The 26,884-nt window shown below is 37.5% G+C and overlaps 1 protein-coding gene and 1 non-coding gene across 5 annotated transcripts in view; both read right to left on the reverse strand.

The window, feature by feature from the left end:
• Positions 1-1,514: 1,514 nt before the first annotated feature.
• The window catches only part of RHOBTB3 (Rho related BTB domain containing 3), a 56,855-nt gene continuing 31,485 nt past the window's right edge, over positions 1,515-26,884 (reverse strand). For 3 of the 4 annotated variants that reach the window (XM_041753294.1, XM_041753291.1, XM_041753290.1), the window contains 6 exons: positions 25,918-26,030; positions 22,679-22,799; positions 17,677-17,850; positions 15,173-15,339; positions 10,162-10,258; positions 1,515-4,443 (listed from right to left, as the gene is read on the reverse strand). In XM_041753294.1, the coding sequence (XP_041609228.1) occupies positions 4,328-4,443; positions 10,162-10,258; positions 15,173-15,339; positions 17,677-17,850; positions 22,679-22,799; positions 25,918-26,030 (788 nt within the window). In that variant the 3' untranslated portion in view covers positions 1,515-4,327. The remainder of the gene's footprint in view (positions 4,444-10,161; positions 10,259-15,172; positions 15,340-17,676; positions 17,851-22,678; positions 22,800-25,917; positions 26,031-26,884) is intronic. The other variant, XM_041753292.1, reaches the window with a different exon arrangement.
• On the reverse strand, positions 13,712-13,864 carry LOC121490246. Its single transcript, XR_005987568.1, has one exon. It is a non-coding gene; the product is annotated as a small nucleolar RNA SNORA62/SNORA6 family (small nucleolar RNA).

The raw sequence follows: 26,884 nt of genomic DNA on the forward strand, positions 1-26,884 counted from the left end.
TTTCATGTTATGATCGTCTTGTCTTTCGTCTTGTCTTTCTTCCTCTCCTATCTGGCCTCCTCAGGCCTGGCAAGTCCCACATTCTTCTTCTTCTTCTTCTTTTTTTTTTTACTAAGATATAGCTGACATGTAACATTGTATTAGTCTCAGGTGTACAAATAACCATTCACTATCTGTATATACTGCAAAATGATCACCACAGTTAGTCTGTTGTGTTCAGATTCCACATATAAGTGAGATCACATGGTATTTGTTCTTCTCAGTCTAACTTATTTCACTTAACGTAACCCCCCTCAAGGTTCATCCACATTGTCACAAATGGAAAGATTTCATACTTTTTTAATATGTGAATAAATTCCATTGTACGTATACACCACACTTTCCTTATCCCTTCATCCCTGATGGACACTTAGGTTGTGTCCATGTCTTGGCTATAGTAAATAACACTGCAATGAACATGGACATGCAGAGATCGCCTCAAGTTAGTATTTTCATTTTTTTTTCAGATAAATACCCAAATGTAGAATTGCTAGATCATATGGTAGTTCTATTTTTAATTTTTTGAGGAACCTCTACACTGTTTTCCATAGTGGCTGCACCAATCTACATATCCACGAGCACTGTATGACAGTTCCCTTTCCCCACATCCTACCCAACATGTTATCTCATCTTTTTTGATAATAGCCATTTTAACAGGTGTGAGGGGATACTTCCTTGTGGTTTTGATTTGCATTTCTCCACTGAACCATCTTTTCAGGTGCCTGTTGACCACCTCTGTCTTCTTTTTAAAATTTTTTTTTCTTTTAAATTTCTTTATTCATGAGAGATACACAGAGAGGCAGGGACATAGGCAGAGGGAGAGAAACAGGCTCCCTGAGGGGACCCTGATATGGGACTCATCCCAAGACCCAGGATCAAGGCAGAGGCTCAAGCTCAACCGCTGGGCCACCCAGGTGCCCTTCTCTATGTCTTCTTTAGGAAAAAAATCTCTGTTCAGATTCTCTGCCCATGTTTCAATCACATTGTTTTTTTTTGCTTTACTTTTGAGATGTATGAATTCTTTATACTTTTTAGATATTCTTATAAGATAAATGTTTGCAGTATTTTCTTCCCTTCAGTAGCATGCCTTTTCATTGGGTTGGGAAATTCCAACTTCTTAACCCTTAATTATGCAGAGTGGCTTCTCTACTTCTCAAAAGTCTTGGCCCCAACCAGTACTCAAGCCCATGGGGCTCACTTCCATGATAAATAATTATCAATGCATTTTTCTGCATAAAGGCAATTATTTTGTTAAGAGAAATTCTGGTACAAGCTGCTATAGGTAATATAAATTTCTTTATCTCATCACAGGCATCTACAACATCAGCAATATTCTATGTATCTTACACGTAATGGAGATTATCCATGAAACATAATTATGCTTGAGAAACGGACAGTATTCCCAAATTTATTCCATCCAGCATTTCAACATCCGAGATTAAAGAACTGTAGGACACCGTGTTAAACTTGTTTTAAAAAAAGGTTTATTTGTTACAAAATGTTAAATACTAAAACTAAAAACATATAAATTCAGGTCAGGCTATATTAAAATACACACATACCCTTCTTAGCAAAATTATTAAAGATTGAATTAAACAGAAGCATTAAATAAAATAAAGTACTCTTGAGGAAATTTTTTTTCCTAAGTAAGTACATCAGTGTAGTGTAGTTTTTAAAATTACAATTGAAAAGTTTAGCTGTCTTGGAAGTTAAATTTATCCAATTGTTCGGTTTTCTGCCACTGTCCAATAGGAGGCCACCATTCTGGCCTGGACGGGTGAATTTCAGTTATGTTACTGAAACTTCTATTTTTTAACCTACTCTTTTGTAATAGGAACAGAGAGTAGTCAGAAGTATATAAAGGGTTATTTAAGGTGAAAACCTGGCCCAGAAAGAAGAGGCCTTAGTTCTATCACTCAGTATCTTCTCTAATTAAAATGATTGGTGAATATATTGAAGCAGAGATGAACACAAAGCGTACATTCATCTAGAAATACTCTTTCAATTAAAAACAAAACAAACTCAAAAGGAGCACTCATTTCTCCAAGATAGTTTATAAGTACTCTTAAATTTCTTGTTATTTTAAATTGAGTTAATTCAAAGGTACTGAAGAGTCTAGATTTAAAAACTATTTGATTACTGTTCTGACTATCTCTGAGGAGCCACGACATCAGTGTGTTTGAGTCTCTCACACAGATGGTAAAGAACTTTCATAATAAAATCGACAATCTGAACCAATACCTACAGAGCACCAGCTTCCAAACTCAACTTCCATTCAGGTCAAACAACTTAAAAAGTACCTATGGTCTATGTAAATGTTAAATAGTATTACCAATAAAATACTTTATTTTGCTTTAAAACTTAATATTCTTTTCCATTTCCACCTCAAAGGTTATTGATTTAGAATTTTAAGTGCTGTCATTCACATAGAGCAAAGACTACGCTTATGAAATAAGGTCATAAGGCTATCACTGTGGTTTAAAAGACTGTAAATGTGATGAATTTCTAGAAATCTACTATCACATTTATTGTTTACAATGCTTATCCTTATCAAATGGGATTTGCCAAGAGTTGATTAACTCAAGTGATTAAAATACAAAAACATAAAATGCATTCCAGTAATCTTCACCAATACAATCTAATTAAAATCAGGTTTCTTGGAAGATATATATAGGGCATTTTTACTGTTCTACTCTGACAGTGTTGATAGCCATCCAAGGACTAACTGTATCGTATTATATCTAATACTATGGTATAAAACTGTTTCATCAAATGTTTGAATAGTTGGAAACACTCAGTGTCCTTGAAAGTCATTAGAAATGTAAAAAAAAAAAAATACATCCCAATACTGAATTACGGATGAAAATGATGTTAATAACTAGTAATCTGGTTTTCCATCTCTCAGCTTGTGAGCTTCCAATGTAATTATTTCTGTTGATTGTGTAATACAAGGGAAACTATACTTCTATCCTAGTACCATTTTCTATGTACTGAGCCTTTGATTTATGACTTTTTAACTTACTGACTTATCTTGAAGGACAAGGTTCGTGCTGCTCCTCATTAAATAACCTTGCAGTCCTCAGAAATAATTCAAACAATTAGAGCTGCTGACCTCCTTAAGCTTATAAGTACACAAAACCAAAAACTCTTAAGCCATTGACTGCAAGTTCTCTAGAAAGCATCTCTTCCTATGAGGACCTTTATAACTGTTTTAAATTCACACTGATCAGTTGCTTTTATCAACATCCCAGTCTGAGAAGGAGGAAGAATGCATTTGTTCAACTGTGACAGATCCAGAACCGCGAGTGTTTGAAAGCTGAGAAAACACAAAGCACGTCTCTCTGGCCCGCCGAGGTGGAGCAGAGGCCCTGGATGGTACAGACTTCCCCAAGGATGGGAAACCCTATATGAGCTCTTCCCTCCATGTCGTGCCTCTTTTTTTTTGGTTTCAGAGAGAATGATGTTTGAGCAAGAAAATACAGTACATATCCTGCTAGGAGATACACATAATTTGGGGGGCCCAGTACAAAGCAAAAATGCAAGGCCTTTCTTTAAACATTATTAAGAATTTCAAAATGGCAACAGCAGAGCATCGAACCAAGCATGGGGCCCCAGTGTCACTAGAGGTTACATGGCCGTAAAGCCAGCCCTGTTTAGGTTCCCTGCCCATGGAAGAGACAGGTGGCTCAGCTAGGTTGTCCACATAAAAAACAAATTCTTTTCATGATGGTTCAAACACTGTCACTCATTTGAAACCACGTGGCATTTCATTTTCAAAATCCCATGCAAATTTCTATTCCTAAAATTTCAGATTGATCAGCTTTACTCTGGATTCTTCATTATTGAAATAGTCATACTAGGTCTTTAAAATGCCCTTATTTTAATAGAGCAATTAATCAGACATGATGAAAAATTTAAATTAATCCTACATGATTTTTTTTTTTAAATTTAAACATTTCTTAACTGGGAGGGGTATCAATATCACTAAAGCAACAGGGCATCTTAAAAGGAAATAGTAGCTGTAGGACAGCTTTATATACTAGGATAGTGAAGCCATAGTTTTAGCCTATGGTATATTTTGTTCCCTTTTAAGACCACAATAGTAATTTTTTTCAGAGAACTAACAAACACATTAAGCTGTACGCTAATTCTTTTAACGCCCACATTGCCTTCAGTCACATAATCTTGATGGAACACAGAGGTATCCCATTCTTCTTCTTCTTCTTCTTCTTCTTCATAATAACAATAATAATAATAATAATAAGCAAATGTATATAAAAGCTCTGGGTTACATTACTAAGCAACGACATTTCCGAGAGTGAATATACTTCCTGTATTCCGCAAGCTGCTTCAAGTACATATTCGATGGCCATCTGTGCTTTTCAACAAAGCTGCGTTCTTCCACTAAAATTTTTAGAAAAAGAATGTTAATTGCATATACTTTTATTTTGGATCAAGTTTAGATATTAACTATCGATTTCCTATTTAACGGATGAGCTCTGAGCTTGGCTACATATCCCCTACCTTTCCGAACTCAAGGTTTCCACAATTGTTTAACACAGCTTTGGTGAAATCAGTCATCAGGATTTATATTATTATGTGATTTGCAACAATATACATCTGATCCACTGCTTCATCAAGTAGTATTTATAGTCTTTTGTTTTTCTAAGAGAGATGTATTTTTCTTGGAGATGGCAACAGACTTGTTTTTCATTGTTTTCTTGGTAGCTGCCTCACCCTTCCAAACTTTTCGAGGCCCTCTCGATTCTATTCTCTCCCCAGCCAGTCACCAAACAAGCTCTGCACCCTCACCAGAGCCCTGCACTGCCCTGCTTTCTAGGCCTGCTTCATGCTTCCAGGTTGGATCCCTCCGCTCTTGGACTCCAGGCCCTTGACTCAGTTTATTTTCCATTTTTGGTGAAGCATAACCTTTATTAGCTCCCTGAAAAAGGGGTTACATATGAAATATTTTTGAGACCTTGCTTGTGGTGAAACATCTTTATCCTCTTCACACACAATTGGTAATTTGGTTTGGTACAGAATTCTAGGTGGACAACTTCCCTCAGAATGTTGACAACAGAATTCCACTGCTTTCTAGTTTCTAAGGTCATTAAGTACTTGACTACCATTCAGATTTATAGCTCTTGGCAAGTCATCTGTGTTCTTTTAAAACTTTTATGTAAAAAAAAATAAAAAATAAAAAATAAATAAAACTTTTATGTTTTTCTATTTATAGCTGGTGTTCTTGCATGTTCCGGTGATGGACTTTGTTCACTCATAAAGCTGAGCTTTTAGCAGATCCTTTCACTCTGAAGACTTGGGTCCTTCAGGACTACGATAATTTCTTGTATTATTTCTTTGATAATTTCCTCTCCACTATTTTATTCTGTATTAACTTCTTTTAATCAGATACTTCATCTCTTGGATTGAGATCAAAGTTTTAAAAAAAGTTTCTCTCCTCTCTTTTTGTCCTACTTTTTGGGAGATGTCCTCATCTTTATCTTTCAACTCACATGTAGTTGTTTCAACTCTTATTTATTTAGATGCTTTTTTGTTTAGTTTTGTTTTCGGTATCATGTTTGTAATTTCCAAGAACAATTTCTTGTTTTTGTATTGTTAAACAATGATAAAGCATATATAACATAAAATTTACTATTTCAATGACTTTTATGTATATATGCAGTATTGTTATGTACATTCACATTGTTATGCAATCAATCTCCAGAGCTCTTTTCATCTTGCAAAACTAAAACTCTATACTCATTAAACAACACCCCATTTCCCCTTCTCCCCAGGCCTGGCAACCACCATTCTACTTTCTGTCTCTCTGAATATTGTTTCTTTATAAATAACATTCTATCCTGCTTTGTAGATTTGTATCTCTTATTCTCTGAGGACATTAATTTTAGGATTTTTATTTTTTTTTTATTTTTTTTTATTTATTTTTTTTTTTTAATTTTATTTATTTATGATAGTCATACAGAGAGAAAGAGAGAGGCAGAGACACAGGCGGAGGGAGAAGCAGGCTCCATGCGCCGGGAGCCTGACGTGGGATTCGATCCCGGGTCTCCAGGATCGCGCCCTGGGCCAAAGGCAGGCGCCAAACCGCTGCGCCACCCAGGGATCCCAATTTTAGGATTTTTAAAGGCTGTTTTTCTATTCTTTGTTCCTCTAAATTCTTTCTCTTTTGTTTTTATTAATTTTCTTTTGGTTTTGGTATCTTTCATGTTAGATATTTCCTAAAATACCTAAAGATCCTCAGTTATATTCTTACATTTAAGAGTGAGCTGATTGGATAGATAGATGCCTGTTTGGATATCTTGTGGTCATGGGTAGAACTTACTCATTGGTAGAATAACAGAGCAGATACTTTTGGGTTCACTGACGGAAGTTACAAATGATTGCATCTATATATTTTTTCTCCAAGGCCAAAGACACTTCAATTTCACCCAGTGCCAGCATTCTAGAACCTGGACACAGGAAGGAGGCTGGTGGCTTGATATACAATGTGTATGTTCACATGAGCCCTATGTTCTCAATTCAGCTCCTTAACCCAATCTCAGCTATACCTGGAATTTGTGATTCTATAACTTTTTTGGTTTAATATCTCCAAGAATAAACCTCCTGTCTCCTAGGAAGATGAAAGAGAAGGAGTTGCCTGCCTGTGTGGGATGGAGTGCAGTAAAAGCTTTTTCATAACTTTTTTTAAAAAGGTTTTAGGGTGCCTGGGTGGCTCAGTGGTTTTAGTGTCTGCCTCCGGCTTGGGGTCTGATCCTGGATCCCAGGATTGAGTCCCACATCGGGTTCCCTTCACGGAGCCTGCTTCTCCTTCTGCCTATGTCTCTCTCTCTCTCTCTCTCTTTCCATGTCTCTCATAAATTAAAAAAAATCAATAAAAAGGTTTTACTTATTTATATCTTTTAAAGAGGTAGCACACATGTGAGCAGGGGGAAGGGGGGAGGAAGAGAGAGAGAATCTCAAGCAGACCCCATGCTGAGCAGAGCCCGACATGGGGCTTACCCCACAACCCTAAGACGATGACACAAGCCAAAACCTAGAGTCAGACACTCAGCTGACTGAGCCACCCAGGTGCCCCCTTCTTCATAACCTTCAACTAATTCTACGGCTGTCGGCCCCAAGCCTCATTCTACTTTCTGGAATACCTGGTCTCTCAGATTTCTAAGGCTTTTTGGTATTCTGCTGGGTGAATCAGCTTGCTTCTCATCAGTATTCCCTTCTGTGAGTACTTAAGTTTCCTTCTACTGAATCAGTTCCCACTTCTCCACCTACTTTGTGACCTCATATACTATGATTCAGATTAATGAGGTCATGATCCAGGCTACAAAAAGAAACCTGGACAAAAAGAAACTTCCTAGCAGCTCAGGGAAGTTAGATGTAGGTTTCACTAGTAAGCAAAGGTGACATAAGACTACTCCCTTGGTTGAGATTTAGAAAGAGAGAGAGAAAAATTACCACAGATAAGCTCTGGCAGCCAGCAAAAACCAAATCAGAACGAAAAAAATTCCATATTATATAATATGTTACATAATTTTGAGCTAAATTAAACTGTGAGAATAATGAATCCATAAATGCTAAGGGTAACTTATATTCCTATGCATTGCTCTTTGTTTTTAAGAGTCCAACACATAAAATACATCCAATATTTAATGAACTATTTAACTGAGTTCTGATGTATCAATACCAGCATTAACATGACATCTTGTTTAGTCTCACTTTTCAATTGCTAACCACCTCTAAAGAAGAATTCTCAAGCAGGAGAAAACAGTTCACAGAATTCCAATAAAAATGTGATGATTTTTGAAACTGGAAATGGGATAGTATTTAAGGGAGCTATAAATTGTACCAAGAACCCTTCTAACTTCAAGTGACCATGTGAAGCAGTTCAAATGTAAGACAACACAGAGGAAGGGCAACTAGAACATTCTGGAGGAGACATGCTCCTTTAAATGCATAGCTAAGTTCCAGTTTGCTGCCATGTGGGAAGATGGGTCCAAGGTAATCAGATCTTCCAACTTTTCAAAAGAAGCCAGAAATTTGGATTTTTAAGATGTGACATGTTATTCTCTTTAAATGGTGACACTAAAAAAAGAAAAGTAATATCATGTGGTCCAAATAAAACCCGTTGGCAGACTATAATCAGCTACTTTTGATCCACAGATTACCAGTGTGCCACCTCTAAATTAGACTAATTCTCCCTTAACCACCAGGGGCTTTTTTCTCTGCCCCACAAAGACACATCACAGCAGGTCCTGAATATAAACAGGTACCACTGAATCAGAGCATTCATGATGCCTTTTTAAATTCCCATCAAAGGAACATAAGACAATCAAGGACACAGCCTCTTTTTCTTACCCTACCTTCCCGGATCACACCCTGGAGTGTGTGGTCCACACTATGCCAGGTGGTCATACCACCCTTTATAGTCAATTGTATAAATAATAAAATAAAACAAAAATTTATAACTCAAAGGATTTATAGGCTGTAAGAGTGTGGCATTCACCTACACAAGACAGTAAATGGAAAATAATCTTACTCTTCTCTTATGAATGAAGGGGACCTAAGGCAGCAAAACAAAGGTGGTTCTAAAAATTACAATGTTCACTCGTTTCATTGTGAATTGATTTCTTAAAGAATGACTTAATAAGAATGCCCCTACTAGCAGCAATGTTTTCTCTCTAGGAATAGAACTTGTTTCTTTCTTACACAAAGTAGATGGTTAGTAAATATCTATATTCTGCTGTACTATGTTGCTCTGTTGCACTAATAGTTACATTTTATAAGAAGCCTCCCAATAGGCATATGATGTTTGTCAACTAACTGAATATATCTGCCAAAAATAGACTGTTTCCTGGTTTCCTTAACTGTGCAAGAAGTTGAAAAAAGCCAGAGATTTTCAAACATTTTAGCAGCAGGTTATCTTTTATAAGTAAAATTTTATGCAGAACTCTAAGATATAAAACTTAAAAGTGGAACTACCTTAGTTGAAGGGCCAGGGAGTCCAAGAATTACAAATTTCAAGTTCTCTGTTTCCTTCTCCCCCTCTTCCCTCAGTCACTCTCCACTTGCTGCCCCGACCTCAAAGAGCCTGCAGGTATCTCTGAGGATACTTCCCTGTTTATAGAGTTTGAAACTACTTAACTGGGGATCCCTGGGTGGCTCAGCAGTTTGGCGCCTGCCTTCAGCCCAGGGCCTGATCCTGGAGACCAGGGATTGAGTCCCACATCAGGCTTCCTGCATGGAGCCTGCTTCTCCCTCTGCCTGTGTCTCTGCCTCTCTCTCTCCTTGTGTCTCTCATGAATAAATGAATAAAATCTTAAAAAAAAAACTATTTAATTAGGCTATCTTTTTTGCCTTTTAACTTGATTATTTCTTGAGCCTATTCTAAGTAACATGAGCAAATCATCGTGTCCAAAACTGTCTCCTCTGATGACTATTCTGTTCTCATTTTCTTTTGTCTCATGTAGCACAATAAGATGAAGCTTGATTGGTTTTAATCTTTACAATTTACCTAAAAGATCACATGATGTATACTCTCTGGTCAGTAAGTTTTGCAACATTCTTTGATCAATATAAAAACTGTTGTTTCCAAATAATATGATGGATCCCTATACAGATATACTTAAATAAACATAGATAGCAGAACAATAGAACTACATATTATAAATAATAAATGATAGTTACAACTCCTTCATAAGAAAAAAGTTTTAAATCTGTACTGTTTAAATTTTGCTTCTGACTCTCATGGTTAAAGCCAAGATATCACTTATCACAATGAAATGCCACCTGAGGCCACCTTATCTGTCTACTTCAGGAAAAAGATACACTTAAAAATGGATGTGAGCTATAAAACAATCATTAGGAAGCTTCTTGTGTAACACAAGTCAAACTACTTTTATAACCAGATGACTGTAAGTTAACATATCCTCAATTACCACACTGTGTACTTAGGAGGAATGTATTACACTGACTTTTTTCTTTGACTTTTTTTTTTTTTAACAATTACTATTCCTACAAGCTATGTCTCAAACCTAAGAACAAAGGACAAAGTTTTTTGTTTTTGTTTTTTTGTTTTTTTTTCAAAATAGTAAATTAGCAATCTACCTGAAAGATCCTGAAATTCAGGCTTTTGGCTGAAGATGAGGTAGTTAGTGGCAATGAAATGAAGTAGCCAGGTTGAAAGGCAATCAGAGTGGTGAAACTGCAAGAAAAATGGAAACAATGTTGTACATAATAACCATCGAGGTGATGAACAGGTGGAGAGAATGGTCTGTGAGAAGTAGTGGAGAGCCCGCCTCCATGCTGCCTGTGTCCATACACGATACAGCCTCCTGCCTACTCTGAGAGCAGAAAGTAAGAGGGAAAATTATTTACATGTAATAATCAAATTACATCAGTGAAGAAACCAAATCAAATGAATATCAAGCCACTGGTGCTGGAGCAGCTAAATGTCTTGAAGCAGAGGCACGCTGGATCAGTGGTTAACAGAGACTATTTGAGGTTCTTAAGCATTTCATTTAAGCTTTTAATCTAAGGTCATGGCCTTCACTAATTGCACTTATATCTGTGCAGCAGAAATAAGATTATGGTTAGCAAAGGTACACGGTTGGCTGTTATCTAAACAAGTTTACCTGAGGAGCAAACCAAAAAATATTTTGTGGAGGAAATGTCATCAACCTAAGGGTATGGATTTCAGTGTGGACACAGCTTTATGAGAAGGTTATGTTTGAAGAGTTGCTTTTAACTAGGATGTCCTGTAACAGTGAGCTGGATTTCCAGCACATTTCTCATTCTGGATTTCAACACCTAATGGAAGGGAAACTCAGGGCAACACGGCCATGACATCATCACCTTGGTGCCAGTCCAGTGATACTCACAGAACCATTTAACAACTCAAATCAGATTACAGTAACTTGCTGGCAGGCCACTTTGATACATGAGTATAGTTCTTTTTATTATTATTGTGGCAAAATATACATAACATAAAATTTGCCATTTTAAACTTCTCTAAGGGTACCAGTGGCATTAAGTACATTCACATTATTATATATCCATCATCACTATTTCCAGAATGTTTTTATCATCCCAAACTGAAACTCTATACTCATCAAATAATTCCCCTTTTACCCGAGTTACCTCTAGTCCCTGGTAACCACTCTTCTGTTTTTCTCTAAGAATTTGACTATTCTGAGTATCTCATAAACACTGAATTATACAATAGTTATGCTTTCTTTGTCTGGCTTATTGTTTAGTAAAATGTCCTCAAGTTTCATCCATGCTGCAGCATGCATTAAAATGTCATTCCTTTTTAGGACTGAGTAATATTCCACCATAAGTATATACCACATTTCATTTATTAATTCATCTGTTGATGGACATTTAGGTTATTTCTACCTTTAAGCTAAATATTGCTCTTTTAGGGAAACTCAAAAATATTTTATAAGCAATAAGGAATGCTAACCGAAGAAAGATTTATAATCTCAAATCTTAAGGAAGAAACTCAAAAAAGAGGCTCTTTTAAAAAGTTATAATGTGGGAATATTTTCACATGTGAATACATAGGTTCCCCTAATTTTCATCATACAATAACAGAATTTTTGAATTGCAAGACATTGAATGGTTCACCAAATTCCACATCGCATCTTAACAATTTTTATTCACCTTAACTTTTAGCAGATAAATGTGAGTGATCTCATAGAGATAGAACCAAAATGTGTACCTATTTTAACAGAGGCCACCAGCACTATCAGATGATTAACCCAAAGCAGATAACCTACAAACAAAAGTTCAGAACATTGCCTAAAGGCTGTGACTTGAAAGAGAAGGAAGTTCACAGAAATGAATAGCTGGCTACAAAAACATGGTTAAAATGCAGAGTTTTATTTTTGATCAAGACTTAAGATATAATTGTAGGCTCTTAGCAAGAGACAGAAACCAGTTCACTGTAATAACTACTTTTTTGGAAGAAAATGTCCAAACCTGAGAAAGCAGGTTTCTTTTTTTCTTTTTTCCCTTTTTTTACAATTTAATTATTTGGGAGAGAAAGTGCACACACACGAGTGTGAGTGGCTGAGGGAGAGAACCTCCAGCAGACTCTCCACTGAGTACAGAGCCTGACTCAGGGATCTCACAACCTGAGCGGAATCCAAGAGCTTGATGTTTAACTGACCTTGCCACCCAGGCGCCCCTGACAAACCAGGTTTAAACTGAAATAAACAACAGAATAAAAAAGAAAAGCTTCAAAAATACTATATACCAAATGCTATAACATTTAATAGCTCTGTGAAGAAGAATAATGGTGGAGAAAATACCCAGAAACTCACAAGGAAAAGATCAGAAACAAAAGTGGGGGCCTGAGGCACCAAGCATTAACATGCAGATTAGAAGTAAAATACTGAGATTAAAACTTTAATCCGGTTAACAGGACTTCACAAGAATCACTGAAGTTCTGCTAGTCCACGCTTAAAAGGGAGCAGAGATAAGGAGATGTCTACCTGATTTCCAAGGAATCAATCTGATTAAGGGAAAGAAGCTTGTCTTACATGTTAAGAGTTCAACTTCATGGAAACAGATGAACTTGAAGGTAGAGTCATGGTAAAGAATTGGGAGACGTTAGGGGGAAGGGAAGCAGAAGTAAGACTGCTCAACTATATCAAAGGTATGAAGGATGCTTTCCCGATAAACTGTGCAGAACTAGCAGAGATGACAATGGAGTGTTTGGGAATTTTGATTATTCAGAAAGCTATGCAAAGTCTAATTCTGCTGAAAGATGCTTTCACCTCCCAGAAGTCAGAGAAACAGTGCAAGAAAAGTTAACTAAACTCTGACCAACAATATGAAGTGACTGGTGAACTAAAGCCTCAAACTGGGAACTTCAAAGAGAACAGGGGAAGAAAACGATCCTGTTATCTTGGATGTGTAACTGTCAAATGAGGGACTGCCAGGAACAGAATAAAGGAAAACTGGCAAATGGAGACTTATTCCTAGAAAACAGACAAGTTTTCAGAAACAAAAGTAAAATTCAAAAAGGGCTGGTATCTTAAACTTTACAAACCAAGAGAAACAAATAAGGATAATTACATAATCAGAAACCACCAAGTCAGGGAAAAACGCGTCAGGAAGAACCGCTGACAACGCAATCATAAATGACATTGGTGAAGAAACGTGTGCATACGTGCAAGCATGCAAGCTGAAGCGTCAATGCAACCACCCAAGAAGCTCTCTTATGAGTGAACCAGAAGGACACGACAAGGCAAGAGAAACTTGTGATCATTTTTTTTTTAAGTAAGCCAGACTTGGTAGAACAGTAGGAAAATGATATGTCAAAAATGAACTGAGGTTGTAAAGAATACCAGGAAGAATGAAAAAGAAATTCTAAACTCTAGAGGTTAGTTATTTATCCCAAGCTCAATGTGAATACATTACAAAAAGAGATCAAGCTTACTCAGTTTGGGGAGGAGGAGTTGTTTTACTTGTAGCAAGAATTACTATCACAGGGCTGCCTGGGTGGCTCAGCGGTTTGGCGCCGCCTTCAGCCCAGGGCATAATCCCTGAGACCTGGGATGGAGTCCCATGTCGGGCTCCTTGCATGGGGCCTGCTTCTCCCTCTGCCTATGTCTCTGCCTTTCTCTCTCTCAAGAATAAATAAATAAAATCTTTAAAAAAAAATTACTATTACACTCCACTCATTGGCCCAGAGACACTTGTGGTGTTAGCAGGAAACGTGGCCCTCGTCTGCACACTACCTACACTTTTGAGCTCAACGGCCAGCCAGCGGCCTCAGCTCCAAGATCCAACACTGTGCAGAAGGTTACTCGGTTTTTAAATTTGTTTTTAATCCTTAAAATTAAATATACAAGGTCTTAAGACTTGATTATGAAAGAAATGAACTCCAAAACAGTTAAGGAGACAGTAGGAGAAGACCTAGATGCTTTAAATGAATTCCCTTCTATGCCCAGAAATACACGTTGCTTAATGTATTCATCTCAATCTGGAGGCAAGCTTTTGGTGGTCAGTCAAAGTTGTCATATTTTTCTAATACTGGATGTCAAAATTGATAGGGATAGCCAATAATATTTTACAAAGTCCTGTCACCAATGATGGATCAAATATATTCCTATAAAAAAGACCTAGAAGGTTCAGCCTACTGCAAGTTCAATATACAACTTTATATTCCATGACTGCTGCAAGCCCTAAAACTGTCATAGGGCAGGGGATGGAATAGTAGAATAACCAAGGGTAGGACAATGCATCTGGATAAACTTCCTGCTTCGCCTTTAGTGAGAATGAGGAGATAATAGATCTCTATGTGGCACAACATCTGCAGCAGGTTCCAGATTTCAAAATCACAAACCTAGTTTACCTATAGATGGGCCCAGTCCTTTGTCAGATTCATATTCCAGGGTCTTTGTAACCGCAGTTACTCACAATTCGCTTAACTGTGTAAACTCTGTTTCCTAGAATGTATAGCAATATAATTCTTAAAAATGTCCTAAGCGTAGAAGAAGCCAGAAAGTATGGTGCACTATAGTGATTCTCAACACAAACATTTTTACTGAATGTATTCATGATACCATGAGAGATATGAACAAAAGGCATTTTGAAAGGATTTATGAAGTCCACCAATACCTCCTACAAACAACTGAGAACTTCAAAACAAGTCCAGAAAGTGAAAGAATGAACAAATGAACAAATAAATGAGTTTAGCCCAACCATCTCTATCAGTATGAATGACCAATTCTGTCATTTTTCTTTCATGAACCCTAAGATGTGACTGCTCTGGGGAAATTCAAACTAAGTTCTATGTCCTATAATGCCCATATGGCACAATAAAGCACCATACTCAAATGACTCTTACACAGGCCACTATTCAGTCGAAAAATTTCCTATCAGCAAACCCTTCCTTCTTAGAAAAAAACTACTCAAAAATCCAATGCTTTGAAATTATCTAGTCACAGAAATTGTTGTGAGGGCACTTTAACCTCATTTGGCCAAACTTCCAAACTGAGACAAACACTAATGTATCACTCAACAAGCAGAAATTTTAAAAAAGTAGTTTAATTTTTAGAAGACTAAAAAAAAAAAGTCGAACAACCAGATACATGGGGGCAATTACCTTGGCTTTTTTGAGCAGGTCAACTATATCCAGGTTCATGGATGCCAGCTCCCTACTCGGCATGCTCTGCAGCTGTGTGATGATGAAGAGCTCACAGATGTGCTGCAGTCGGGACACCTGATACATCTCAGCACAGATCAGAAGACACATAGCCTGGAAAATGCCAGCTGATGCAGGAAGGGAAATAAGAGAAAATGGTCAATAAAGCCATTTCTTTTATGACCTAAAACAAAACAACAAAAAGCAAACCAATAACAACACAACAATGCTACAACATGCTACACAACAATGTATATCCAATGTGCAACAGAATGCACAGAAAAAGCCTTGAAGGAGTGAGTCTGCATTCTACACTATTATGTCATCTTACTTACTTATTTATTTTTAAAGATTTGGTTTTTAACTGATCTCTACACCCAATGCGTGGTACGAACTCATAACTCCGAGATCGAGTCACACACTCCATTAACTGAGCCTCTACCATAGGTACTTCCTATTATGCTATTTTAAAAAGAATTAATTATTTAAGTCTTCATATTCCAAAGAGAATCTTTTTGTTGTTTTTTTAGTTCTTCAGAGGTGATTCTACAATTGCCCTTAATAATCAATTCCGAGCCTATTATGTAATTCTTTCGGCTAGCTCAACGAAATCCTTGCAATCTTTCTTCTCCTGGCTTTAGTCCCTGGTTTGTTGTTTTTATTGTGGTAAAATAAACATAACATAAAATTTATCATTAACCATTTTAAAGTGTACGGCTGAATGGCATTAAAGTACATTCACATTGTTGTGCAACCATCACCATAATCCATCTCCAGAATTTTTTTCTTCTTCCCAAACTGAAACTGTACCCATTAAGCAATAACTCCCCATTTCCCCCTTCCCTTAACCCCTGGAATCGCTCAGGTTGTTTATGTTTTTGTTTTTTTTTAACTTTCCTATAAATGATTTTCCAGGCAATTTTCTTTCTAATCTCTCCTAAATTATTTGCAGTGTTTTGTATCTAGGAACCAAGAACACTGTATGATCAATACTTAACACAATGAAAAGATTACCTTTCTTTCTGCCATTTCCCAATGCAAACATTGTAGTACTGATCTACTTTCTGATTATTCATTTTGACTCATTTTCTCCTCACACCTTTTACCAAGTTTTAAAGTGTTTTGTCCTATAGTTATTAGTGCTTCTCTGAGTAATTTTTCTAACTAGCAAGAGAAGACTCAAAATTTGAAGCTTCAATTACTCTAGTGGGAAGAAGACTGAGAAGCTAAATTTTATCATTTTAAATCTGGGTCAAAAAAATTTTTTAAAAATAAAAAATAAAAAAAATAAATCTGGGTCAAAATTTTCATTTAATATGCAAATTTGCCAGTATTATGATAAAATAAACAAGAACATGCATTCTGATGAGAATCGATACTTTCAGTTTTATTAAGCAAAAATAATAATACTGACAGTATCAGCTATAACTGATTCCAAGTACTCTACAGCTGGCTGCCAGACAGAATTTAGTAAAAAAAGGATTTTTTTTTTAACTTCTAAAACCTTTCACTAGAGTCCTCATGACTTGTTTAAAATTTAAGAGATTTTAACAACAAATGTTGGAAATCTTCCTAATCTAAAAGTGAAAGCAATAACTCTGAAGAGAGAAATGGTCTGAAATGTGTTTTCTTTTTATATTTGCTGTAGTAGCTGACCAGGTTCCCTAATTCAGCTCTTGGGTTCCTTGAATAAGGAAACCACCAAGGCTAGAACAAGTTGTGCTTGTGGCGGGAGCCATCTAGTGGCTGAGGATGAATTAATGGTGCTTCCATGCTGGCACCCCAAGGCTCTGGGGCTGTTGAAAGGATTTTGCAATTTCTCCAAGGAGACTCCAGCTAGAAAAAACCTGCAAGATTTGTTCCAACCGATAGCTGCCAAAGAGGACTAGTTTTTAGTCAAAGATAGTCCTAAGTCAGTAAATAGGGAAATAAATCATGCAGTCCACTGGGCATCCTAAAACATCTTAGGAAAAGTCTTTCGAGAAGTTACCTTAAGGAAAGTATGACTTTAGAACAAGTAAGAAGTCTTTTAAAAACTCTACATTCTCTGAGCCACAGAGATGACCAAGGGGTCTCAGAATTTTCAAAGTCCTTAAAAGTACCTCAAGCACAAGCGAGAACCATAAAAACAGCTGCCCAAATCTCTTCTCTTTATGGAAGGGATGGTGCTCCAAGAAGCTCTCTCTCCCAATCTGTAGGATTAGTCCCTGGGTATCACAAAGCAACTCTATTTCTAGGCTGTCCACATAATCATCACACTGTTGGGGCTGACTGGGATGTAGAAGTGACTGAAAGTCGATTGTTGGTCCATTGTTGACCCAATCACCTCTACCTGACTAGCACATTCCATGATGTCAGCTCTGATAAATCTTAAGCAAAACAAAATTCACAGAGAGCAATTTATCAAAATGAGTTACAAAGAAACAAAAAATTGTGAAATATTATTTAATATTTATACTGCTCACCTGGGCAACAGGAGTCTGTGTATAAGTATTCTAAGAATGACAAGAAAGTCTCTTTGGAAACACCATAAACTGGAATCAGAACACTCTTTGCTTCCATGTAATTCCCATTAAACATGGCTGCCATCACTTCACAACGGGCCACCAGGATGGCCCTGTGGGCTGGCACTGTTGTACCTGCACGGTTCAAAAGGAAATAAAGCTAAGTTACATAACCTTGCAGAGTTGTTATTCTAGCAATTTCCCTTTTAATTAGAGTGGTATCGCATTAGGGGCAGCTAAGCTGATGTTAGAAAGCAAAGTTTGGGGAGATACCCAAAACTCTTTAGTTTTTAGTTGAAAAACAGAGTTCAAAAGTTGATTTTGAAATTAACAATTTATAAGAGAGGCAATTATTTGTTACTTAGTTTGCATTTTCTGAAGATGGAAACACCAAAATGATATATTTTGCTTTTTTTTTTTTTAGATTTAAAAAATGTATTTATTCATGAGAGACACACAGAGAGAGAGGCAGAGACACAGGCAGAGGGAGAAGCAGGCTCCACACAGGGAGCCTAATGTGGGACTCAATCCCGGGACCCCAGGATCATGCCCTGGGTCAAAGGCAGGTGCTAAACCGCTGAACCACCCAGGGATCCCCTTGCTTCTTGTTTTTATTATGAAACATGTATCTTTTCCAACTGGCTTGAAATATCATCATTCATTCTTTTTTTTTTTTTTTTTTTAAATTTTCATTTATTTATGATAGTCACAGAGACAGAGAGAGAGAGGCAGAGACACAGGCAGAGGGAGAAGCAGGCTCCATGCACCGGGAGCCTGATGTGGGATTCGATCCCGGGTCTCCAGGATCGCGCCCTGGGCCAAAGGCAGGCGCCAAACCGCTGCGCCACCCAGGGATCCCCTCATCATTCATTCTTACCCATGTGCCTCCTAAGAAAACACTGCTAGTATCCTTCTTGGACACACTCAATCAGAAAGAGGAAACTGTAGAAAGGGAACCATCCCTTGGCCTAAGCAGTCCATTTGCTACAGCAAGTACGGCAAGAGGCTCTTTTGTGGAGCCGACGGGAGCATTTCAGACATTATGGAAAATCTGGAAGGGACGACCTGGTCCCCACATGTCCCTCTAGTGTACTACCTCCTCAGGGAACAGTGCAGCTTCTGGGAGAGCCAGACCTACTTTACATTTTAAAGGCTCCTCAGCTCATACCCTTCTCTGAAGCTCATTAAACTAATCTGACTTCTAGTGAAAGCCTGCTAAGCTGTCCAGCTACGGTGCCATCACACTGAGGCATCACCAGATGGCACTCGGTGGAAAAGCAGTTCTCATCACTCTCAGCACCTCAGGAAACCATGAATCCACAGCGAGCCTTCAGAACCTTCAGTTCAGTCTAGATCAATTTGACACATCATTACTAAGCACCCACCATGTGCTAATCGCCATGTTAAGTATTAAAGATTAAAAAGATGAAAAGGACAAAACTACCTTGCTTTGGAGCACTCAAGCTTTTAGTTTGGTGGAAGACGCCAGAACCAATAGGAATGACAAAGCCTTCCAAAAAGTAACTCTAGGAGCCAAACCACTCTGTTCTGCTCAAGTCTTCACCTACACACTCTTAAAATCTCACACCTCTCAGGGGCATATGTTCCATGCTATGCAAAATATTCTCATATATTTTACAATTAGGGGCATCTGGGTGGCACAGTCAGGTAAGCATCCGACTCCCGGTTTCAGCTCAGGTGGTGAGCTCAGTGGCAGGAGATCGAGCCCTGCATCGGGCGCTGTGCTCAGCAAAGGATCTGCTTAAATCTTTCTGTCTCTCTCTCTCTCTCAAATAAATCAACACATCTTTTTAAAAATTTTTTAAAAAATTTAGAGTAATTGGATTCTTCAGCTTCTTTAAATCCAAGCAAAACATTTCCTGATTCAGAAAAGAATAGATTCACCTAAGCCCAGTGACTTTCCCCAAAACCAATAATCCCTTAGGATTCACAAACAATGCCCAACATTGACAGTTCTGAGCTCAATGCTTAGAGCTATCATTGGTACAACTGCCATTCTCAGAAGAGCAGGGAAAGAGGCTACATACAGTGAACATCGCTACCAGCTCATCACACACCTGCTAGCAGGCATCATCCCCTCTCTGCTCTTTCCCCTCCCTCCCCTTTTGCCATGAGGCCACCTGCTCTCAATGGAACAGTGTCCACTGATGGGGATGACCAGTTTCCATGGTTAAACATGATTTAATGGTTATCCTTGTACACAGCAATTCACAAAGAATCCAAACAGGTAATAAAATTGGGCTTGTGATTCTAAGGTTTGAAAATCTGAAGCAGGACTCTATTGGAAAAAAGAAAAGGAGAAGCATGGCTTAACAAACTAGACAGCCTTTCATTTGGGTTAAGCAGAGGGATTTCAGATTGACCAAAGATACCAAATGGAGAGTAGGTGGGGAAGGAATTTGATAAGTAACCTTGGAATTTTAACAGAAACTTTCCATTAATAATGCAGTTAAAACAGAGTTACAAGACTAGCAAGAAAACACCCAGTACCTTAAAGCATGTCAAGCCCATTTCAAGCTTTGAATTTGGTTTGGAAAACCATTATACCTCCAGTTCAGAAAATCATCACTTCTGTTTCTCACCTTTTCCACCTACTGTTTGATACTGTAAACTGTTCTATTATGAAGCTATAATGCAATACCTCAGAATAGTCACATTATCAACATAGTATATAAACTGTATAAATACATAAACACTGTATCAAATGCCCAATGAACACAATCCAGGGTTCTTACACGAACCAGCAATACAATAAGGCTGAAGCATTAAAGGGGGGGGGGGAGCATCAATTTTCTAGTTAAAAGATAAATATATTCCTTGAAAATGTCAAGGCCTAAAGTATCTTTCCTTTGTAGTATTCAATTACTGTTACAGTTTTAGAAGCTTTTGTTTTTAAGGAAAAGTGCTTAAGAGTAAAATGAAATTCCAAAGCCCAAGTTTTCTAATAAACTTAACATAAATTATCAAAGTCCTTTGTTTTTATTATACATGAAAATAAAATCCTACATTTGTCATACTTTCTTTGCATTACTTCCCAAGTCTGAAAAATGAAATTTTTAGAATTTTTACTCTGAAAACAGGAAATTTGCCTAGTTCGAGAGAGATTCAAAATATGTACCATTAGGCCTTTATACATACTTTAATATGCACCATATCTCAATTCTCATGAGCACTCTTCCAGGTAGAAATTAGTATCCCCATTTTATAGGCAAGGAAACAAAAAAGGATCAGAAATGTAATAAAGTAGCACAGGCACAGCAATACGAAATTATGCACCCACACAAGATCCCAACCAGGACTTTATAGTCCCGGTCACTACCACCTCAACAAACTTAACACTAACAATGACCTTTTAGAAGCTATCTGGTTCACCCTCTTCACTCTGGAAATGAGATTTAATAAAGCAAAACACATTAAGTGACCAGCCTAAGGACACATGACGGTTGGAATGCAAAGCCAAGGCTGAAGCTAGAGTTGCAAACAGTAGGCACAACCTGCCTCTAGAGGAGAAATAGTGCTCCTTTCTGCACACTAGAGCTCTCTCCTCAAACTCTTCAGAAGCTAGGCTTCCTTCTCCTCCCACAGATGGCGGAGAAGCTGGTGCTAGACCCTGCTTCCACCAATGCCTGCTTGTCCCACCTCCCGACCTCGGGAGGCCTTGGTTTCTGAGCTGCGAGGCTTCAAAGAACATCAGCAAAGGCCCACAACTAGCCCTCCCACAGCCAGCCTCTGCATGGCTACGGGGTGCGGGGAGGTACCTGCAACAGTGTCGGGAGGTGGAACTGTGAAAGAAAGCAAGAGATTATAAGGAGAAAGAATTCTCCACATCACTATTTTTCTCTTAACATATATTTTCCTATGTTGCATATTCCTTTTGAAAAGCTTTTCAGTAGGTTACATTAATATGATGTTTGGTGTGAAGGCCTCCTATGCAATTTATAAGCAAATACAGTCTCTTACTAGCTTTTTTCCCCCCATAAAATGTTTTATTTATTTCAAGGTCACTCTTATTGTCCCATTCTCAGTGTCTCCTGCTCACATTTCAAACAGAGCTGACTGTAGCTTATCAGAAGGCACCTGGGAAAGTTTCCAATTCACTGTTTGTCTTGGCAAGTGGCCAGATGTTAAAATGAATCTTTCCGAGGAAAAATTTAAAAAGCAAATGGCTGTTAATTGCCATACATTTCTCTCATAAAATTAGAATTATATCTTACTTCTAGATAATACTTATTACATTTGAAAACGACTCCTACCTTCTTGCATAGGGGAAAGTACCTAACAATTCATTTTTAAGATTATGCTTTTAATCTACTGAAGTGGCAAAATTATCCAAGTGAATAATCAATAATGGGCATTACAACAGCTTGTCATTATTAAAATTAGGGAGCATTACTTTCCTACAGAGATAAAAAGCAGCTCTCAGTTGCTTTGGTGATAATTCTCAGAGTGCTGCGAGGAATAAATGTAGCAATATCTACCCATGCCTAATGTAAGCCAGGCATGACCCTCACCGCATGGTTAGTTCCTTTTGCTCAAATAAAAAGGAAGAGAAGTAAATAAGTTTCAGGTAATATAAGGTTAAGGGAGCTGTTTCAGATGATTCAATAACTAGTATCTTAAAGAAATACATGGGACAAAAATATACAATGAGGGAATTACAGATCTCCATTCCACACTGGTCTCTAAAAGTTTGGTAAGGGCAAACAAAACAAAACAAAACAAAAAAAACCCACAGACCTAGGAAAATATAAATTTCTTTCCTTGTTTTAACAAAATACTTCATTTCCCCAGATTTTGCTGAAATTCAGCCAGTATTAATCTATAGCCTGCATTAGAGAATAGCCATTTCTCCACCCAAAATATTCAAAGCTAAAATAGAAAGTTAGGTAAGAATATAAGAAGTAAAAAATGAGTACTGAACTTCGTAAAAATTGAACCGTACCTTGTATTTCGAAGACAACATCAGCAAGCATTGGTTTATTAAGGAAGAACTTGAGGGAAGTGTTATAAAACCACAGGGGTTTTCTGGCTTGGTAAGTTTTACAATTCCTTAGACAATTAATCTATAAGGGAAAACAAAAATACAAAAGGAAATGTTGTAAAATACGCTCTAGTAATAAATACAAAGGTTGGTTAGAGAATTTAGAAAACTGTACTAAATGTCTAAAGAAATACTGATTACCTCCTTGGCACCTTTGATCATAGCTGTCAAGAATTACATGTGCTACCTGAGAACGAGCAACACTGCACTGTTTAACATTCTCAGCACAGAGTGAACTGGCTAAGGGAAAACTCAGAGAAATGGGGGTCCTGAGTTCACGCACGTCCCTGTTAGCTGGGAAACAGACAACAGTCAACCTCATAGAATGCCTAGCAAAACAGGTTTACATATACAACCTGTTCATATGTTCACTAACTAAAAAAGGACACACAGAAAAATTTATTTTGTAATTTTTAGAAATATGTATTTCCTCCATCACATCATGTCTTACTACGTACTAGATCAACATTAAAATATCTGAGAGTGATGAACGGATTCATCTCCATCTCAATGTACAATCTTATAATCCTAAATGTCTTTCTACCCACAGCTGGGATTCCTGCATCTCTAAAAGGTTGCCTGGACCTCCAATCTGGAGTTCTGGAGATCTTCTTCCATGACTACACCTTCCTGCGCTCCCATACCTGCTCGCTCTAGGTGGTGGCTTCCAGTAATAGTGCCTCTGTCTGACTGAGTGGTCTCCAGCCCCCCACTCCACCCCACTCAGGATTTGGTGCTTCATTTATCCTCCCAGTAATCTTTCAGACATTCCTTTGTTCTAGCCCCAGAATTCGAGGGCCAACCCCTCTTCCCTCACCCTCCACCCACTTCCCAAGCTGAGTATTAGGACCTCTGCCAGGGTCAGAACTCTGACCTCTCCTTGGCCATCCAGGGAATATGAAAAGCTTCATTCCTAAGAAATAATCCAGCATACAACTGTAGCAATAAGAAAATGGCACCTACTCTCCACTCTGGATTAATCCACTATGGTGGGAAATTAGAATATTTGGTAAAAGGAAAACAGAATTATTTTCCTTCCTCACAAGGAGGAAAGAAACACACTCCAGAATGATTTCTATGAGCAAGGTAAAGAAGCAAAAAAGGATCATACAAATCCTGGTCCTATAAAACACATTCTCAGATTCCGTACATAACCTACATATCAAAGGAATTGGTAGAGAGGATTCAGGTGAATGCCACACACAAAGCAGAGCAAACCAAAAAGCATCACAGAACTTGAGAACCAGCAAGGGCTTTAGAAATCATCATTTATTCCTCATTTTACAGAAAGTCCTGAGGAGACTTGCTCAAAGCCAGGAATAATTAATTCATGGCCAATTCACAATTTATTTTATTTGATTTTATTTTTAAGATTTATCTATTCATCCATTCAGAGAGAGCGAGAGAGAGTCAGAGACATAGGAAGAGGAAGAAGCAGGCTCCATGCAGGAAGCCCGATGTGAGACTCCATCCTGGGTCTCCAGGATCACACCCCAGGCTGCAGACAGCGCTAAACCGCTGAGCCACCGGGGCTTCCCACCAATTCACAATTTAGATGTATATTTCCTGATTCCTAACTCAAGGTTATGTCTCTGTGTTGTACTCGGTAAATGAGAGAGATCTTTACCCTAGGGAAGCATAAGAAAGCATAAGAAGAAAGCACGGAACTCATCTCTCCTTCTGTATAAAAGAGGGAATTTAGTTCAATATCACAGAATCATATAGCCCCCAGCCTCCTCTTCCTCAACAGGAATTCATTATTTTTCTCAGTACACAAAGGAATGACCGTTTAAAATCACACTCAAGGAAAGGCTCAGGTTTAGAACACTTTTGTCCTCATCATTCATATAAAGTTTATCAATCTGTGTATCATGAATACTATGTAGACATATATTATGTATGGATAGATCAATCATGAATCTGTGTAAACAGATTCCTTTGTCATCTAGGCCTTGAATTTGAAGGAAAAAAAGGAAGATAGTAGTTTGGACAGAACACTGATATATATGGTATTATACCTTTTCACTAGTCAATAAACAAGTAATCTAGAGAACTTCTGAAAAACAGAAAATGGAGGTTTATGTGCACATTTCTACAAATGCATTACTTAGTTGAATTACATTGCAAGAGAGCTACCACCCTATCATACCCCTGTAAAACTGGAAGTTTCTGTATACCTGCTTATAAGAAAAGCCTTTCCCTTTAATTCCACATCACTTTAATTTTTTTTTAACAAATAAGTCAGGAATCTTCATTAAAAGCTACTAATGAAGTACTAGCTTCATTAAAAGCTAGTACAATTTCAAAGCTTTAACTTAAAAAATATTAATTTAAAATGTCATTAACTTAGGTTGTAGAATCGACAAAGCCATCTGTATAAAAAACTGAAGAAATAATAATTTTTCTTACATTTAATAGAAGCCTATATTCTGGTAGGCACTGCACATAACTTACCTTTTAATCTATTGTAGCCAATTTGTTTATCACAGAATCTGAAATAAGAATACACTGGCTAAATTGTATAATGTAGTTGTCTCTAAAATTAACACATTTATTTTTAAAGCCCTTACAGATTGTACAGCCTAAGTGACTGCAGTTTAAACATGTACACATTGAGGACTGTACACAAAGTCTGTATTTTATAACCTTTGACCTAATTTATAATTTTTAACCTATACAAGATGAGAAACAAATCCTTAACTGCCTACCTGATTAAACATTTCTCAGAATTCCTGAAAAAGGGACACAAAGAAACTGCCTTGCTCCTGAAAACTACTGGGACTTGAATTCTGAGAAGTGAGAAAGCTTAACTGGAGCTGGACAAATTCAACAGCCCTTCATTCTTGACATAGATTGCATATTCTTGGAGCTCTAGGGGAATATTTCAGAGGATGGAATTCACAAATCAACATTTTAAAGACAATAACTCACACATATTTTAATTCTTAGGATGAATTAAAATCTGAAGTAGTGAGAACATATTTGTGTTTAAAATATTTAAATGGCAAAAACAGACTCAGGAAAAACCTATTTATACCCTGTTGACTCTTCTCATGACTCAGTATTATTAATTTATGATAGTATATTTGTTAAAATTCAGAGAACATCCAGGTAAATTGATTTTCAATAAAGTAATTTACCTTTCCTGGTGTTTTTAAAATGCATTTAACTTTCTCAATTACACTTGAAACATCCCCAGAATCTTTCACTTTCTTCCTGATATCGTCTTCCAATTCTTCCCACTGAAAAGCACCTGCAAACAATATATGTTGGATTTTTATGTTAAAACAGTAAATACAAATGAAGCTTTCTCATTAGATATCACTGTTCCTTCTTTTAGTATTTTTTTACATATCCTTGTAATTACACTAAAACATTTAAACAATTCTCACATTTTTATAAAAAATCAGTTTGCCTTCCCCTAATGTATTTCTCAAAACCTAAAGCCTGCCTCCCCTGGACAGTTGCCACCTCTTTACAGGAGATGGTCACCTAAAAATGATAGCAATGGCCAGAATATTAGTTGCCATCACAAGTAGTCCTTCCTACACTCAAACTATTTAGTTGCTCTAAGTAAGAAGGTCGATGTGGTTTTTTTTCCCAAACTGAATTAAATCATACTAATCATGGAGGACGGTGACTACCATGACGTAGAGGAAGAAGCAGTAGGGACAAAATACATTCAGAAGGTCTTGCACATTGTCAGGGTCAGATCAGGATGTTCAATAGCCATCTCTACAGAACCAACCTGAAGAAGGGAGGCAGATAATGTCTTGCTGAACTACATGACCATGGCACTGGAGCAAATCACTGCCTCTGGTCCCTCCCTGCCCTTGTCCTCACCCCAACCCACTTCCAAACTATCTCTTACTAGGCTCATTTCACATCTGTCCCACACTGTCAGTCCCTCTTCTGTGTCTTATAAAACTATTTGATGGTCAACAAAAGTTCTCCTTTCTCTAAGCACTTCTCTCACTTGGCTTACAGCAGCTTCCTAAAAAGCCTATCTGCTCCTCCGTGGCCTTCTCCTCACTGAATCAATCCCAGTACTTAATGCTGATAAGTTTCCAAAAGTATGGTTCAGATGACAATATGTGAAGAGATGAC

This window comes from Vulpes lagopus, chromosome 4, assembly GCF_018345385.1.
Source record: "Vulpes lagopus strain Blue_001 chromosome 4, ASM1834538v1, whole genome shotgun sequence".
Classification (NCBI taxonomy): Eukaryota; Metazoa; Chordata; class Mammalia; order Carnivora; family Canidae; genus Vulpes; species Vulpes lagopus.